Source organism: Pungitius pungitius, chromosome 10 (genome assembly GCF_949316345.1).
Source record: "Pungitius pungitius chromosome 10, fPunPun2.1, whole genome shotgun sequence".
Taxonomy (NCBI): domain Eukaryota; kingdom Metazoa; phylum Chordata; class Actinopteri; order Perciformes; family Gasterosteidae; genus Pungitius; species Pungitius pungitius.
In genome coordinates, this window is record NC_084909.1 from 2,282,430 (window position 1) to 2,298,093 (window position 15,664).

A 15,664-nucleotide genomic window follows, 5' to 3' on the forward strand; every position below is an offset into this window, starting at 1 on the left:
CAATAAAAAGTAAGCAAGGAATTTATTGAAAAGAGAATCACTGGATTTTATTTAAAATCTTGCTCCTGTACATTTGCGCTCTAATAACAGGAGTCCGTGATGCGCTTCATGCTCATGAACCTCATGCCACTCATGCCCATGTCCCTGAAGCTCCTGTACTCTCCGGGCCTCAGGTACATCATCTTGCCTCTGAACTGGGGCTGCTCGTACATCAGCCAGTGGCCGTCCATCACGTGGCAGGACTGGCACTCGTTCATGCGGTAACGGTCCATGATGTTGTCACAGTCGTCCATCATCTCGTAGCTCTGACCGCCGAAGTTCTCCCTCTCATAGATCTTCATCCTGTACTGTCCTCTGTGCTGTTTTGAAGAAACAATAAAACAATGTTGACTATTTCCGAGACAAAAGGTAACACTCAAAGATTACCTTTAAATGTCTGTTTTAAACCTACCATGGGGATCATGCGGCAAGACCTGATGCAGTCCCTCATGCCCATCATGCTCATGTAGTCGGAGTACTCTCCCCTCCTCATGAAGTACTGGCTTCCCATGTAGTTGGTGCGGTCGTAGACCATGAAGCAGCCGCTCTCCACCCTGCAGGAGTGACACCTGCTCAGGTAGGAGGACATGTCGGAGCAGTCGCTCATGCACTCATAAGAGCGACCCTGGAAGTTCTTCTCCTCGTAGAAGATGATCTGAAAAAACAGTCAATGGTAATGTTTAGGAACAGAGCTGCAAAGCTATGATGGTTCCATTTATTTCGGCCCATTGAAAGTTTTTTAGAACGTACCTTTCCCCTCATGTTCATGCCGGAGTTGCTCATGTTGGTTGTAGATGGGCTGTTGCTCCTGGGCTGTTGCTCCTGAACTGTGTACCTACCAGGTTTAACCCTTTCCTTTTATACCTGACCAAGGGAAAGAGTCACTGACTCCTCCCCCTCAGAAACCCGCTAGTCAGCAACTTACTATAGAAGCCAACAGAATGCAGAGGTTCTGTGCATTTTTCCAGGGACTGAGTACCTTGCATTTACATTTTCTGTCAATATAGAAAGAATTACCAAAAGTGCTTTATGTCATGTGGCACGGTTGACCCAGGTGATGGGTAAAAACTGTGTGTAAATCCGGTAAGGTGCAGATCTGTCAACCTGTAGACCTCATACTATACATTTAAGATATTCTTTATAATTGCATTCAATTCTGCTGTCCGATATTGTTAAAATAAATTCAAACAACAGTGATGCCATAGTACTAATAATTTTCTTTTACGTTATAGTCATACAATACATATTCTGAAAGAAAATAATAATGATTAATTACTACAATTATGTCACTGTTCACCTAGTTTGTAGGTGAACAGGAGTTAAAAATGTATTTACAAAAATGTAAACACTTTCAGCTACATGGTTTTCATCACATTCGATGAGCCCCTGGCCTGGGTAACCCAACAACAACCAGGACACTGAGATATGTACATTATTTCAAGGACAGTTTAAAAGGGTTATGAAACTCTCAATCTGAAATAAATCTGTCTTTGTGACTTTGTTAGCAAACACAACCACCAGCTGAGACCCTGAATGCCCGTCATCAGGCTTGTTTCACCGTGGAATCATGAGTCATCTCATGTATGTTCATTGTGTTTTCCCTTAAAATTGTTGTTTTAATACACCCCTTGTGGAGGCTTCAAATGAGCCCAGTGGGTTTTCCGCCTGTTTTACTCATTGTTTAAATCGTGCAAAATAAACTAAACTTAACTAAAAAGAGACTAAACGATTAACAGCTGGCATGTTTGCCAAAAATCTTCCAGTTCAGACTCCAGCGGAGGCATCTTGTCCTTCAGAAAGGAGCAGAGCGACATAATATGTGCATAGAGTATATAGAATACCTTAATGAAGCATTATAGTCTGCTTTAAATGAAGCATTACGGTATTGAGTTGTTCTGTATGGTTGTCCAAGTGAACGTCTTGTGTGTAGCCACAATAATGTTAAAGCCGAATGCAGACGTCAACAGTTGGCGTTTTTGGCATGGCTCAAACTCGGCTCCCTTTTTTGTTTTAGCAGTGAAATTGTTCCAAGGAAAAGACTAGGGACAGCCTCTGGATATCAAGCGGTGAACAGTGATCCCTAAAAACATAGTCATCTGAGGTAAAGTGTCTGCTGCAGGCACAAGTGCTCCCATAGATATATGAGCGCTGCCCTTTATAATGCTAAAGTTTGGTCCTTCATCCCGCCGGATAGCCTGAATCCATTTTCGTCAAACATCACCATTAACAGGGAAGGAATGAAACAACAGATTAGGTGGCTTTTGGGAATAAAAATAACAGCCTGGTACGCTACAATAACTCTTTCTCGTTGCTTGCGTCATTTTTTTATCGTTGCCCTGACGAGACAGGAAGAAGATTACCACAACGATTGCGTATTTCTGGTAACAAATACGGGTGTTGTGAAAAAGGCATATTACTGCTTCAGGATAAAAAGCATGTTTTGTAGTATGTTTTTATGTATTTTTATTGTTGTCTGATTCATGTGAGTGTACGTTTTGTTAATGTGTTTATTCTATATATTATTTGGGTTGGTACATTGGTGAGAAATGGAGGGTTCTCCCGTTCACCAGATCAGAGGCAGCTGGCCAGTGCAGCCAGCCTTTAAGAGACGCTACTGGCTCAGGCACAGGCTTCTGCAGTTTTCTTGACTTTACGGCTAAGCTTCATTTGTCCAACTCAAATATATGTTTGTGTTCATCCTTTAGGGCAGCATGATTCAACTCGGTAACTCCGTCGGAGAATTAGATTTGAATATTTAGCGTGGACTCATGGTGGTGTAGGAGAAAAGATTCGGGTCAGGATCAAAGATCAGGGTCAACAGGAGCCTTTGAATTTACACCCTGGACAATCTAAATAAAGTATGACTGTCAACATAGATTAACGCGTTAATCTATACAATCAATTTGTGACAGAAATAAACAATGTTGACCCCGGAAACACAACCGTGCAGAGGAATTCCTCCATGCGTCTAACAGAAAGGGGGTAAACATACCACCACACGCAAAATCAAACCTGTTACTTTGAGCGGCGATATGAAACGCTCAGGTCAATGTGAAGAGCAACTGTACATTATCGCTTAATAATGCACCCCCCGTGACTCACTCTCAACAAATCAGCACACTCGATTTCAGCTACCCGTATTATAATAGTGTCTAAAATACACAATTAATTATTCATTACTTGTAAGATTTAGTCTTAAGAAGAAAAACACACCTTTGGCCGCGATTAATCGCGATTAATGTATTTCATAATATGCGATCAATACGTTACTTTTTTAAAATCCATTGACAGCCCTGAAATTAAATGTAGGTGAGGTGCAGACAATGGCACAAGAGTGAATATCAAGAGTTACTCAAAATCCCTGGACTCTGCCCTTAAACGGTATGACCTTAAAAAGCATTAACTTGTTTAGGGGATGGTGGCATGGAGTAATGTGTTGTGCTGAGATCCACAAGGTTGACAATTCAAATCCTGGCTGCTCCATGTACTAAAGTGTCCCTGAGCAAAACCGTGGGTTAAATTGCAATTTAATGACATGTAATGCAATTTACTCCATGATGATATATTATACCAATGTTGTTATATGGAGGTTACAACAGAAATGACAACAGTGTTGTATCACAACAACAGTTTTTTTCTATAGTCTTTCATCTATTTAAATCAATATAAAAAGTAGGAAATACATTTAAGAAACATAAATTGCTGCACATGTACCCAATTCATATCAAATCTGCAACAGGGAGAAATATTTTGTCAAAAGGGTTTTATTATTTTGCCTTATTCTGAAATATTGTACACAGATGTTTTTACATGTCGGTGATGCGCCTCATGCTCATGAACCTGGTGCCGCTCATGCCCATGTCCTTGAAGCTCCTGTACTCTCCGGGCCTCAGGTACATCATCTTGCCTCTGAACTGGGGCTGCTCGTACATCAGCCAGTGGCCGTCCATCACGTGGCAGGACTGGCACTCGTTCATGCGGTAACGGTCCATGATGTTGTCACAGTCCTCCATCATCTCGTGGCTCTGACCGACAAAGTTCTCCCTCTCGTAGATCTTCATCCTGTACTGTCCCCTGTGCTGTTTTGCATAGAGTGAATGAAGTCAGATTAATATCAGGATCTGCGGCGGTTGTCAGAGTCATAGTATGATGGATGCCGTTTTAAACCTACCATGGGGATCATACGGCAAGACCTGATGCAGTCCCTCATGCCCATCATGCTCATGTAGTCGGAGTACTCTCCCCTCCTCATGAAGTACTGGTTTCCCATGTAGTTGGGGCGGTCGTAGACCATGAAGCAGCCGCTCTCCACCCTGCAGGAGTGACACCTGTTCAGGTAGGAGGACATGTCGGAGCAGTCGCTCATGCACTCATAGGAGCGACCCTGGAAGTTCTTCTCCTCGTAAAAGATGATCTAAAAAAGGAAAACAAAGTGAGAACATTTATTTTATTTAAATAAATTGGTATAGTTGATGATTAATCACAGATAAATGTTGAGGTGAATGTCCTTACCTTGCCCATGGTCATGGTTGCGGTGTTGGTAGTTCAGGGAACTGTGTGACTGATAACTGATGTCCGTCCTTTTTTAACGGTTACTTTTATACCCGACCAAACCCACAGAGTTTGTGGCCTCTATTGTGTAAACCCCTGACCAAGCAACATGGTATAGAGGCCTAAAGAGTGCTCACGGGCATTTGTCACATTTCCATGTGACTGGACCCCCTAGAAGACTTTAGAATGGATCTTTTTCAATAGAGCCGTCAATACAATGAGAATCTTTGTCGTTACAATAAAGAAAAAACAACAATAGTCCCACAACGTTTGCCCTCTCAACAATGCCCTCTGCAAGTCACCACAATAATCTGACAAGCCAGTCTACAAAGCACAGATGAAGTTGTGTTAATTCATCGAGCCCTGTACTAGATAGAACTATATCTAATTATTTCTCTTTATTATTATATAGTCATCCATTATTCTCTTACAGCAGCTGTCACTGATTTGTGTCAACAAGAAGAGTCAGAGTTAACATTAATAAACTCTGGTATCTGATAATACCAAAGGGTGTAACCGTTTCAATGCTTAGTGCCTCTCATCGTGCAGGTGTATAGACACCACGTCATCTACGCAACTGTTTTACTAAAATGTTTATGGTGTGTGGGACACTGAGTGTATCTAGATTTTCAAATAGATTTGGTTCAGCTCAGAAACATATCATCTTCATCTTACATTTTATTAAAGCATCAATAACTATGAAGATGAATAAAAGTAAATAACAAGCATAGTGTTCTTTAAGGCAGTGATTCTCAACTGGTGGGAAAATAAAAATAAAATTTAGAATAAAAAAAAAAAATCACAAAAAAAATCCTCTTGTGATTTTATTTTGAAGGGACTTTTTTAATGCAGTGGAATGTCATGGCTCGTCCTTCCATGTTTTCAGCTGCGTGTGCCAGGTTGGGTCAAACCATTCTGATATGGGGGAGACATTGAGTTTTTAGGATAATTCAACATCCTAAGTGTAAAATATCAAATTCAGCTTATGAACTTGATTTTGAATAAATTAGAGAAGTTGAGAATGTTCCTCGATTTGGGTCGCGGCTTGTCATTAAGGGGAGATGGTGGTTCCCGGAGCCAGACCAGTTGAGAACCACTGCTCTAAGGTGTTATCAATGCAAATAATACAGAGAAATACATACTGAATGGATATCCATAGACTGGGTGATTATGCACAGGACCTGCATGCATTCCGCTGCGACGCATTTCAAAAGCTAATTCCCTAAAAGCTGAAACAAAAGGATCCACAGTTGGAGACATTGAGCCAATGGAGCGCTTCTGTATTTGTGTTGCCCAATACAGCTACTTTGCTTTTCTCCTCGGATCATTTATTGGGAACATTTTTTGTAATACCTCAGGTTTGGTTTGTCCTAATATATTATTGTTTGAAACACAAAGCAAATGTAATTGAAAAAGACACAAAGCGATGCGATATCAGTTTTATTTTGTTGGAGGTAATTGTCACACAACATATTTCATACATTTTGCAAGTCAAATAAAAATCCCCAAATCGAATAAACATTGTTAGGAGGAGGGTAATGCGATAGCATACGACACATGAGTAAGTAGCACATAAAGAACTCGACCTGTGACCCCACCACTGTAATGTGCCGCTACCAGCGTTCCTTCTTTGGAGTTATGAATCCAACTTCTGGTCAAGATCGCCTACCTGTCTTTACACAAATCAGGTCACCTGTACTCCGGCGAGCTTGGCCACCCGGCTGCGGCTCGGCAGGTTTTGCCCAAAAAAAAGTGGGATTCCTACTTCATAATTGTTTATTAAAGTGCGATAATTAGCCAGACAGCAATGAATCCTGTTGGTGATAGCAGTTGTCTGTAAAGTTACTCTTAATATTCTGCTTCTCTCACAGTGAGTTGAGGTGAGCTGGATGGGTTTGTTTAATTTGACCTTTGATGGTTGCTGAAGAAAAGGAGAAATACTTATTTCCTTTAGCTCCAGCGTTGCCTTGTTTGGTCTTCTTAGCTTTAGCCGTCCTTTTTTGTGTTCAAATTTGTGAACTGCCGTAATGCGCATGAACCTGGCCACTTCATGATTTGTGGGTAAAAGGTAGACCCAATTGTTTGGCAGCAGGGTCTAGTTCTTTGAAGTTATTATTCCTTCACCTCTAACCTACTTACATTTCAACTCAAAACCTTCCCAACCATTTCCACATAATGAAAATCTTCAAGCAACCATGTTAAATCGCAGCAACAACCTGGCAACAACTCAGAAGTAACCCATTGGTAGTGCTGACATCAATGTTACCAACTAGCATAACGCGGGTACGTCCTAGCAACCACGGAACAACCCGCACTTAATGATGATGGAGTTTTAGGATCAATTCATTTAATCTATGCGCATCGGCATGTGTTATGTTAAGTTATGTGGATATTTACTTTATTTCTACTTTGTAAGCATGTGTTACCAGATGCATTTTTAAAGAAGAGATTCAAATTTACCAAGTATAGTACATTACAAAGCATGAGCCCAGAGTTTAGAAAGTTACATGTTTATTGAAGTGAAAATTTACATCTAGCACATGTCGGTGATGCGCCTCATGCTCATGAACCTCATGCCGCTCATGCCCATGTCCCTGAAGCTCCTGTACTCTCCAGGCCTCAGGTACATCATCTTGCCTCTGAACTGGGGCTGCTCGTACATCAGCCAGTGGCCGTCCATCACGTGGCAGGACTGGCAGTCGTTCATGCGGTAACGGTCCATGATGTTGTCACAGTCCTCCATCATCTCGTGGCTCTGACCGCCGAAGTTCTCCCTCTCGTAGATCTTCATCCTGTACTGTCCCCTGTGCTGTTTTTACAAAGAGAATTTTAAAATAAATGTATTAACATCAAGTCTTGTGAGGGTTCTAACCGTACGTAGAGTCAAAGTATTAGGAATGCTGTTTTAAACCTACCATGGGGATCATACGGCAAGACCTGATGCCACCGCTCATGCCCATCATGCTCATGTAGTCGGAGTACTCTCCCCTCCTCATGAAGTACTGGTTGCCCATGTAGTTGGTGCGGTCGTAGACCATGAAGCAGCCGTTCTCCACCCTGCAGGACTGGCACCTGTTCAGGTAGGAGGACATGTCGGAGCAGTCGCTCATGCACTCATAGGAGCGACCCTGGAAGTTCTTCTCCTCGTAAAAGATGATCTGAAAAAGTAGCAATACAGAGGTCAAAAATAAATATTCATATACATCCCTTTAAAAATGTGTAGGAAAATAAACACTGAATTAATTCATCATCATTTAATACTATTCATTTTCTCACCTTGCCCATGTTGACTTCTGTGGTTTCCCAGGTGTACTAGAGAACGTTTTTTTGAACTGATACTCGTCCAGTCAGAACAAGTGACATTTATACCTGGCCAGAAACAAAGACAGTGTGCCTCTCCATTGTTCAAAGTCCTGACCCAGCAGCCTGCTATGGAAGCCTATAGTTTTGACTATAGTTTTCTCAACTACTATGCAGAATCTTCCTTTGGATAGAATAGAGCATATTTCTTTCAAATATGGTTTTGGCGTTTGGATATTAAATGTACAGTTTAAAGTCTGAAATAACAGGTTTTTCAAATGCCACAATTAATTCAATTATGGCTTGATCACTCGCTCACATCTGAACAAAGCTAAACACTCCGTGGACAAAGTGTACAAAGAAACAAAATCACGACAGGCCTCATTTTGTCATAACCGCAAACAAAGGATTGAAATATCAACTATGAACCGATATCACTTGAGCTGGTGATGAGAACAAAAGAATGTTATGATTGTGGTTATGTAATTATTATAACCATAGAATTTATTTGCATATTGAATAAAGAATATATCTGAAATACCTTTAAAAAATCATATTTATTCACTAATGAAGCTAAGCTGCTTAGAAAACCAATTCCTGGCTGGCTATAGAAGGGCCACCAGCAAGCGTCTGTGGCATGTTAGAGAACTCTGAGGAGCGTTGGCAATATCAGAGGAAACGGTGGAAAGGAGCACTTTCTGGCCACATGTGAGCCAGAGCATCCTGACCCAAAGGACTGGTCCTCTCCATCAAAGAGAACCAGTGGGGGCAGTGGGTTGACATCTCTGAGGCATATAGATCGACTTCTTCCCCGCCAAAGAGATCCCAGATGTTTTGTACCACGTCCAGGTGAAGGTGCCAAGGGCTTGTTAGTGTTAGGATATTCCTTATCCACCCGAGTTGGTTGATAGAAGAATCCACTGCAGGAAATTAGTTAAAAAGTTTAACATTTATTTAGAAGAGAAAAAGTTGTACATGAGCAATTCTCCGCAGATATATCTGGAGACAATGAAATACGTATCGCAAGCAAATCCCTTCCAAAGTCCGCCTGCCTTCTGGCACTGACCTGTTGATAATCAAAAGTTTCTTTCTTTGTGCTAAGTTAGAAAATGTTGCCCTGTCCTGCTGAAGAATTCAAGTCAGAGACAGTCTGGCAGGATGGGGGTTCCTGTCTGGACTTGATTTAAGAGTCGGGACCCGCACGGACAAACAGAGGTTTCTCTGTGTGTATTGATAAGGGGATCGGTTTCTGTTCTGATTTAGGAAGCAAGGTCAGCGGGTCAACCAGCAGATGTGTAAGATAAGGAGGGAGGTTCACACCACACCCCAACCAACACTCAACCATTGTTCTTTGTTTACGTTAGGCAAGGTGGTCTGGACATTGGATGTGACCGGATCCTTAGAGGCGGGGGGAGAAGGTTCATCCCCTACGCCAGCTTAGGGCCAATAGAAATCTTTTCTTTGTCTTTTGGGTTATAAAACATTATGTTCTTGCTGATGTTAGAGTGTGTGTTCTTCCGGCCTGCGGGCCGGTAGGATTGCTCCTGCCTTTGCAAACGCAGCGCTTATACTTGACCTGTGATCTGATGAATAAATCTACCAGAACGAGAGAAGTTGTTTGGCTGAATTCTTACAGACGTCCCCATCCAGGCTTCCAATTTTTGAACACGAGCCTCTCTTTTGAAATTACTAACACTGTTTTAATCCCTCTGGTGCCCTTGAACGTTGGTTCAACCCAGTTCATCCTTCTGTAACAAACGCCTTCCCCGAACAATGAGTGTCTGGTACTCTCTCCTGCAGCCTTCGGCCTTGCCCTGAAAATGGGTTCAAACTGGCTCTCCCTTCGGTCGCAGGTGTGTTATCTCAGATAATATTTTATCTTCATTTTTCCTGTGCTCTCTCTTCCACCATTCACATTGTCTGCCTTATAAGGACCGATCCGGTCACGCCATCTGTCCTACAAGCGGACATCTATTCTACAAGCTAAAAAGTAAATACAAGAAGACACACACAGAGAACCCCACATCCCACATTAGACATGAGCCGCTCTCCTTTGGAAACAGTTCGAAAGACATCTGCTGTGCTCAGCATGTGGAAGGGTAACACCTTCAGGAACTTTTTTGAGTCCCCTCAGGTCGAGGGTTAGACGTAGTCCGCCGCCTTTCTTGTGCACAAGAAAGTAAGTTGAGTAGAAGCCCCCGGCTTGTGACCGGGGGTCCACTCTCTCGATGGCACCCCCGCGCGGCTAACTCCTGGTTTAGGGTCGGGGATCTCGCCACAATGTTTCGAAGCCACGGCCTTTTAGGGACGCAGTGGTGGTCCTCTGCAGACTGTGTGTCCCGCGCAGGGTAACGCTAGATGTTGAGATGAAAGTAGCCTAGCAGCTAGCTTAGCCGACCAGCTAGCTTAGCATGGCGGCTCTTTAAGTGGTCCGTTTGCCACTCACCGCCCTTTTGTTTGACACGTGGAGGAAGGAAGGAATTTCTCTGCACAGTCCTTCGCTGCATGTCGCGCCTCTATTTGTTTTGCTTCCAATGCAAAAAGCTCCCTCCATCTTGAGCTACCGTCTTGCTTTCTCCGATGTAACTAACCGCAGCTAGCGGCTAACCAACGCTTTCTTTGTTTCCGCCTGTCAACTTCTGGTTAACCCAGTAAACAAAGGTACATTAACTACCTTAAAATATTTTGTTGCCTTAATCACGGCCACATTAATCACATAGATTAACATGTTTATGTTAATAGCCCTCGTTTTTTATTACGAAATACTGGAAATCGCAGGTACACTGGCCAGTTAGGCCGACTGCCTTTCACTGCCATGTGGACTCGTAATAAATGGGCTGAATTCTTAAAACGCTTCATTCCTTAATGAAAGGAGTTCATAAAAAGGACGTGACCAGGCTTCATTATTTTATTGGTTTCTTCACTTCTTGTGTCTTTACTAATGTTGTGTCTCAATACTTTTTGATTTCTTTGTGACTTTTGCTCATTTGAGCATGATCATTTCTCAAATTGTAGCTTCCGACAATCAAAATAGGTCGTACCTTCTGGTTTTTTTATTTATTGCACTATAAAATATTATTTTTTCTTTCGAAAATAAGTGAATATTACCTCACTATTTCACATTTTATTATTAAAAAGAAAAATGTACTGAATGAAATAGTAAAATAAATTAACTTAATTTCTAATCAAACAAAAGGTGCAAACAACATATTTCCCCAAATTGTATCTTATTTTGTTCATATGATGAGGTTGTGGGTTTCCAAACGTGGAACTGCTTGATTTCTCTTTCTTTCATTTTTATTTTTCGTAAGTGCAACAATATGATAGGTGTATAGGTGTTGGTACAGCTGCATCTTTGCAATGTGTGTGCAAGTGTTGATGTCACGTTATCTTCTTAACCTGCTAGAACGGATTGAGCGGTTAGATTTACCTTTTCTGGAAGATGCTATTCACTATACAGAATTATTTGTTCATCTAAATGTAAATATCATCTGTGTGAGAATTTGAAATCTAATACATTTTGATTGAATAACATCACATTGCAAAATGGATTTGCAAATTATGATCTTTATGACCCATTTTTATTCAGGTTTTATATGCATGCAAGTGTGCCTCATTAGCCTTCACACCCGTTGATGCCCATTTCTCTCCCGTTGACGTCCCCTCCTTAACTTCCAAGTTCTCAAAACAACCAGTGAAACAAGTCGGAATAGCAGAGTAAAATCATTTTATTTGCTGGACTCCAGCTCAAATTCAGTTGCAGGAATCAGTGATGCGCCTCATGCTCATGAACCTCATGCCGCTCATGCCCATGTCCTTGAAGCTCCTGTGCTCTCCGGGCCTCAGGTACATCATCTTGCCTCTGAACTGGGGCTGCTCGTACATCAGCCAGTGGCCGTCCATCACGTGGCAGGACTGGCACTCGTTCATGCGGTAACGCTCCCGGATGCTGTCGCAGTCTTCGCTCAGCTCCTGGCTCTGACCGCCGAAGTTCTCCCTCTCGTAGATCTTCATCTTGTAGGATCCCCTCTGCTGTAGGGAGAACAGTGGAGGAGAACCAAAAAAAAGGATCAGGAATAAAAAGCCCTTCGAGGACATCCGGAGGATTTAGAACCTGGAAGACGGAGACCCTGCTGTACCATGGGGATGGTGCGACACGACCTGATGCAGTCGGAGAATCCCATCATGCTGGTGTAGTCGGCGTACTCGCCCCTCCTCATGAAGTGCTGGTTGCCCATGTAGTTGGGGCGGTCGTAGACCATGAAGCAGCCGTTCTCCACCTTGCAGGAGTGGCACCTGCTCAGGTAGGAGGTGAGCTCGGGGCAGTCGCTGCTGGTCTCATACTGGCGACCCTGGAAGTTCCTGTCCTCGTAGAAGATGATCTGCATGCACAAGAATGCTTGCTTAGCACAATTTTTGGAATGAGAGAGGGGATTTTTCCCAAATGGGTGAATTATTCCCAGTACCCACCTTGCCCATGGTCATGATTAGTTCTGAGTTGGTCCTCAGGCCTGAGTTGCTGCTGCTGCTGTGTGTTCCTGTTGGTGCTAACCGATACTTTTATACTTGCTCAATGTGAAAAAAGTATGTGGGGCTTGCATTGTGCAAACCCCTGACCCAGCATTGTGCCATACAAGCCTACTGAGCAGTCAGGCCGCTAAAGGGTTATTATCCAACACCAGATGCACGTACTGTACACATGCACTATTGTCTGACACATAAAGAGAAGCTTCCAGTTGTGATATGAGTATGCTCTATATTTCACACTGTACTTCACTTACCACGGGGCTGGTAGGATCTTCTTACCAATACAGTTTAATACAAATTGAATTAAAGTATTAATAAAAGCAAGTTGAATGTCAATCATCCAGCTTTTGATGATGTTCACGGGAGAACACACAGTTACTTACTGGATGTATTAAGTTATAAATAACATGTAGTTAAAACCAATACTGCCATATTTTGTGGCTTAACATACATAATAACAAGTTACATTGACTTTTATGATTGTTAGCATTTAGTTGAGTCTTCATTCAAGTTAGGTTTGAGTTTATTGAAACGAACTGTAACTTTAAATATGATAAGTTCCAGGTTTTGCAACATTTACACTTTAAATCCTTTTGAAAATGTGAACTTTTCATCAAAAAGAACTTATTGAAATAAATGAAAAATGTCACACGTTACTTATTGCCAATAATCTGTGTTCCACTGGGCTGAATCTTGATATTTTACTAAATTAGAACCAGTTATCGGCCCCTGACATTAGTCACATATGTGCGAGGTTAGTGTGGTTGTGACCTGCGATCATTGATCAGATAAGATCGGAGAGGTGGGGAATATTAAGAGGCGATTCTGACCCATTTTACTACACAGGAAATATGACAATTAAATGAGATAAGCATTTAGGATTAGACACAACATAATAGTCCTTTATTATTACAGGGTGTTTTGCAACGTTACAGAAGAAAAAGAGGCAACAAGAGATCTCATTAAAATATATATACATTAATTTAATGATTCCCAGAGAATGTGTGGTTTGCAGATGCATAAAGACAGAAATAAGTACAGATAAATAATAAGTAAAACATTATAATAACTATATGACATAAGAAAACGCCATATGTACACATTAACAATGTCATCTAACCGAATGGTCATGTTAGACGACATTGTTAATTTGCTTTTCTTTTAAGCAGCGCCCATTCATTTAGTTAAAGAAGTATAAATCCTTATTTATTCAGATCCTTGTGAATCTAAATGTACTCTAAATGTGAACAGTGTTTCAATATTAAGATTTAAGATTATTGGAGGAATAAGTTTTATTATAGTTTTTTAAAAAGCGGCCCTTTAGAATCAAGTAACTGTCCTTCTTTTGAACCAGCGTGACAGTTAGCTATTATGAGACATTATTAAGAGTGGCACACTCTTTTAATTAAGTGAACAAGTGCTGTTTAAAGTATGCATTTAAAAAAAAAGGCTCCGAATGGTTCATTTACCCTCCGCATATGATTTCAAAATTATTTTAAAACGGTTTTGAATGTGTTTAATGTTCACTTTGGGGTGATGGGGGGGGGGGGGCAATTCCAAAAGAAACACCAGTTCAGGTGGTAGGAGTTCAATGGTCACAAGTTCACTTTTGTCCCATTCTTTGTCACAACAATGTCCACATAACCATTTGTATGTTTGCTCTCTACATTTTTATATTTTCTTAAGAAGTTCATCTTTTGAGTCAATATTTTCCACTTATAAAATGCAGAAGAAGTTATCTATTGTATTATGGAATTTAAAGAATGTGGACAAATTACATTATTTATATTACAAGTGTTCATGGAGTTTCGACACCTAAAGACAAGATTAGTTTATTCTACTCTCTATTTTTTAAATGTTTGTATTTGTCAGATATCTATTGCAGTGATTTCAGGAAACGTGAAGAAAACCAAGACACAACGCTTCCAATTTCATTGTTTGAAATTAACTTTTAATGTCCTGTGCATCATACATGACATAACGCATTTCATAGGTAGAAGAAGAACTCTCTGAAGGCCGGGCAGTTATTAAAATAGCAGCATTCACTACAGCCCAAACTGTCATGTGACACATCAGCTGATGATAATTCATGTAATTGTTGTTAATGTGCCCTAAATTCCTCCCTTGACTCAATAATAGTAGTAATTCTGTGTTGGTATATTTGTTCATTTCATTCATCTGTCGTTCAACAGGAGTCCATGATGCGCCGGATGGATCCGATCTTCATGTCCATTGGACCCGTTCCCATGTCCCTCATGCTCCTGTACTCCCCGGGCCTCAGGTACAGCATCCGGCCTCGGTACTGCGGCTGCTCGTACATCAGCCAGTGGCCGTCCATCACGTTGACGGACTGGCAGTCGGACATGCGGAGGCGCTCCTGGACGGAGTCGCAGTCCTCCATCACCTCGTTCATCTGACCTCTGAAGTTCTCCCGCTCATAGATCCTCATCTTGAACGGACCTCTGTGCTGTAAAACCACACGCCGGGGAGAGAACACAACGTCAGCTCGGTTGGAGTTGGGTCTCCGCCTGCGACCACACGGTTCCACAAGGGGCTTTCCTTACCGTGGGGATCATGCGGCTGGAACGGATGCAGTCGCTCATGGTCATCCCCATCAGGCGCTGGTTGTCCGGGTACTCGCCCTTCTTCGCCAGCGTCTGGTGGCCCATGTAGTTGGGGCGCTCGTAGACCATGAAGCAGCCGCTCTCCACCCTGCACGAGTTGCAGCGGCTCAGGTGAGAAGTCAGCTCGGCGCAGTCGCTGCTGGTCTCATGGGAGCGACCCTGGAAGTTCTTCTCCTCGTAGAAGACGATCTGAAAAGCCAAACGGACACGTTTTAAACGAATTTCAAAATGGCACGTCAACATCACGCATCACAATCTCTTACTTTGCCCATTTTGGTGTTCTGTCCTATCGCTGATTGCACGGGTACATTGCCCAGCCCGACTCGGGTTCACTTTTATACCCGTGATGGTGGCTAAATGATCCATGAGCCATTGTGTTGAATATCTTACTCAGCAGCGCAGCATACAGGGGGCGATGACGTTTGTCAAATCGCTCCGTAAATGGTTATTATCCTAGACTCTATGCATCTGGTGCAGTGCCAACAGCGGGGGGGGCTCTGATGTGGGGGAACAGGTGGGTGACAGCAGCAAACGCATCAGCTGGGACTCTCTGTGCACTGTTGGGTCTGTGAGGTCCAGTCAAGGCCGTCGGTTTGAGCCCCCGCCTGCTAATTGAAAAAAAA

General features: G+C 42.2%; 5 protein-coding genes across 5 annotated transcripts; all 5 read right to left on the minus strand.

Moving 5' to 3' along the window:
* Nucleotides 1–80: 80 nt before the first annotated feature.
* Nucleotides 81–828, minus strand: LOC119228783 (gamma-crystallin M3-like). The gene is made up of 3 exons (XM_037488707.1): nt 790–828; nt 452–694; nt 81–359 (listed from the first exon to the last, which is right to left on the minus strand). Exons 1-3 carry the CDS (start codon nt 820–822, stop codon nt 81–83), a joined length of 555 nt encoding a protein of 184 aa, XP_037344604.1. The 5' UTR covers nt 823–828.
* A 3,017-nt stretch (nt 829–3,845) lies between these two features.
* Nucleotides 3,846–4,603, minus strand: LOC119228762 (gamma-crystallin M2-like). Its single transcript, XM_037488682.1, has 3 exons — nt 4,552–4,603; nt 4,211–4,453; nt 3,846–4,118 (listed from the first exon to the last, which is right to left on the minus strand). Exons 1-3 carry the CDS (start codon nt 4,564–4,566, stop codon nt 3,846–3,848), a joined length of 531 nt encoding a protein of 176 aa, XP_037344579.1. The 5' UTR covers nt 4,567–4,603.
* A 2,520-nt stretch (nt 4,604–7,123) lies between these two features.
* On the minus strand, nt 7,124–7,884 carry LOC119228785 (gamma-crystallin M3-like). The gene is made up of 3 exons (XM_037488709.2): nt 7,867–7,884; nt 7,506–7,748; nt 7,124–7,399 (listed from the first exon to the last, which is right to left on the minus strand). Exons 1-3 carry the CDS (start codon nt 7,873–7,875, stop codon nt 7,124–7,126), a joined length of 528 nt encoding a protein of 175 aa, XP_037344606.1. The 5' UTR covers nt 7,876–7,884.
* Nucleotides 7,885–11,643: 3,759 nt separating this feature from the next.
* On the minus strand, nt 11,644–12,375 carry LOC119228775 (gamma-crystallin M3-like). The gene is made up of 3 exons (XM_037488695.2): nt 12,361–12,375; nt 12,030–12,272; nt 11,644–11,922 (listed from the first exon to the last, which is right to left on the minus strand). Exons 1-3 carry the CDS (start codon nt 12,373–12,375, stop codon nt 11,644–11,646), a joined length of 537 nt encoding a protein of 178 aa, XP_037344592.2.
* A 2,227-nt stretch (nt 12,376–14,602) lies between these two features.
* On the minus strand, nt 14,603–15,313 carry LOC119228761 (gamma-crystallin M3-like). The gene is made up of 3 exons (XM_037488681.2): nt 15,305–15,313; nt 14,982–15,230; nt 14,603–14,884 (listed from the first exon to the last, which is right to left on the minus strand). The coding sequence occupies exons 1-3, from the start codon at nt 15,311–15,313 to the stop codon at nt 14,603–14,605; spliced, it is 540 nt and encodes a 179-aa protein (XP_037344578.1).
* Nucleotides 15,314–15,664: the final 351 nt, after the last annotated feature.

Bases quoted from the DNA above. Each gene is read 5' to 3' on its own strand.
- LOC119228762 (XM_037488682.1), bottom strand. The intron at 4,119-4,210 runs GTAGGTTTAAAA...TATGCAAAACAG, and splicing joins CTTGCCGTATGATCCCCATG to CACAGGGGACAGTACAGGAT.
- LOC119228783 (XM_037488707.1), bottom strand. From the start codon at position 822: ATGAGCAACTCCGGCATGAACATGAGGGGAAAG. The intron at 695-789 runs GTACGTTCTAAA...CTGTTTTTTCAG, and splicing joins GCATGAACATGAGGGGAAAG to ATCATCTTCTACGAGGAGAA. The intron at 360-451 runs GTAGGTTTAAAA...TCTTCAAAACAG, and splicing joins CTTGCCGCATGATCCCCATG to CACAGAGGACAGTACAGGAT.
- LOC119228775 (XM_037488695.2), bottom strand. The intron at 11,923-12,029 runs GTACAGCAGGGT...TTCTCCCTACAG, and splicing joins CGTGTCGCACCATCCCCATG to CAGAGGGGATCCTACAAGAT.
- LOC119228761 (XM_037488681.2), bottom strand. The intron at 14,885-14,981 runs GTAAGGAAAGCC...GTGGTTTTACAG, and splicing joins CCAGCCGCATGATCCCCACG to CACAGAGGTCCGTTCAAGAT.
- LOC119228785 (XM_037488709.2), bottom strand. The intron at 7,400-7,505 runs GTAGGTTTAAAA...TTGTAAAAACAG, and splicing joins CTTGCCGTATGATCCCCATG to CACAGGGGACAGTACAGGAT.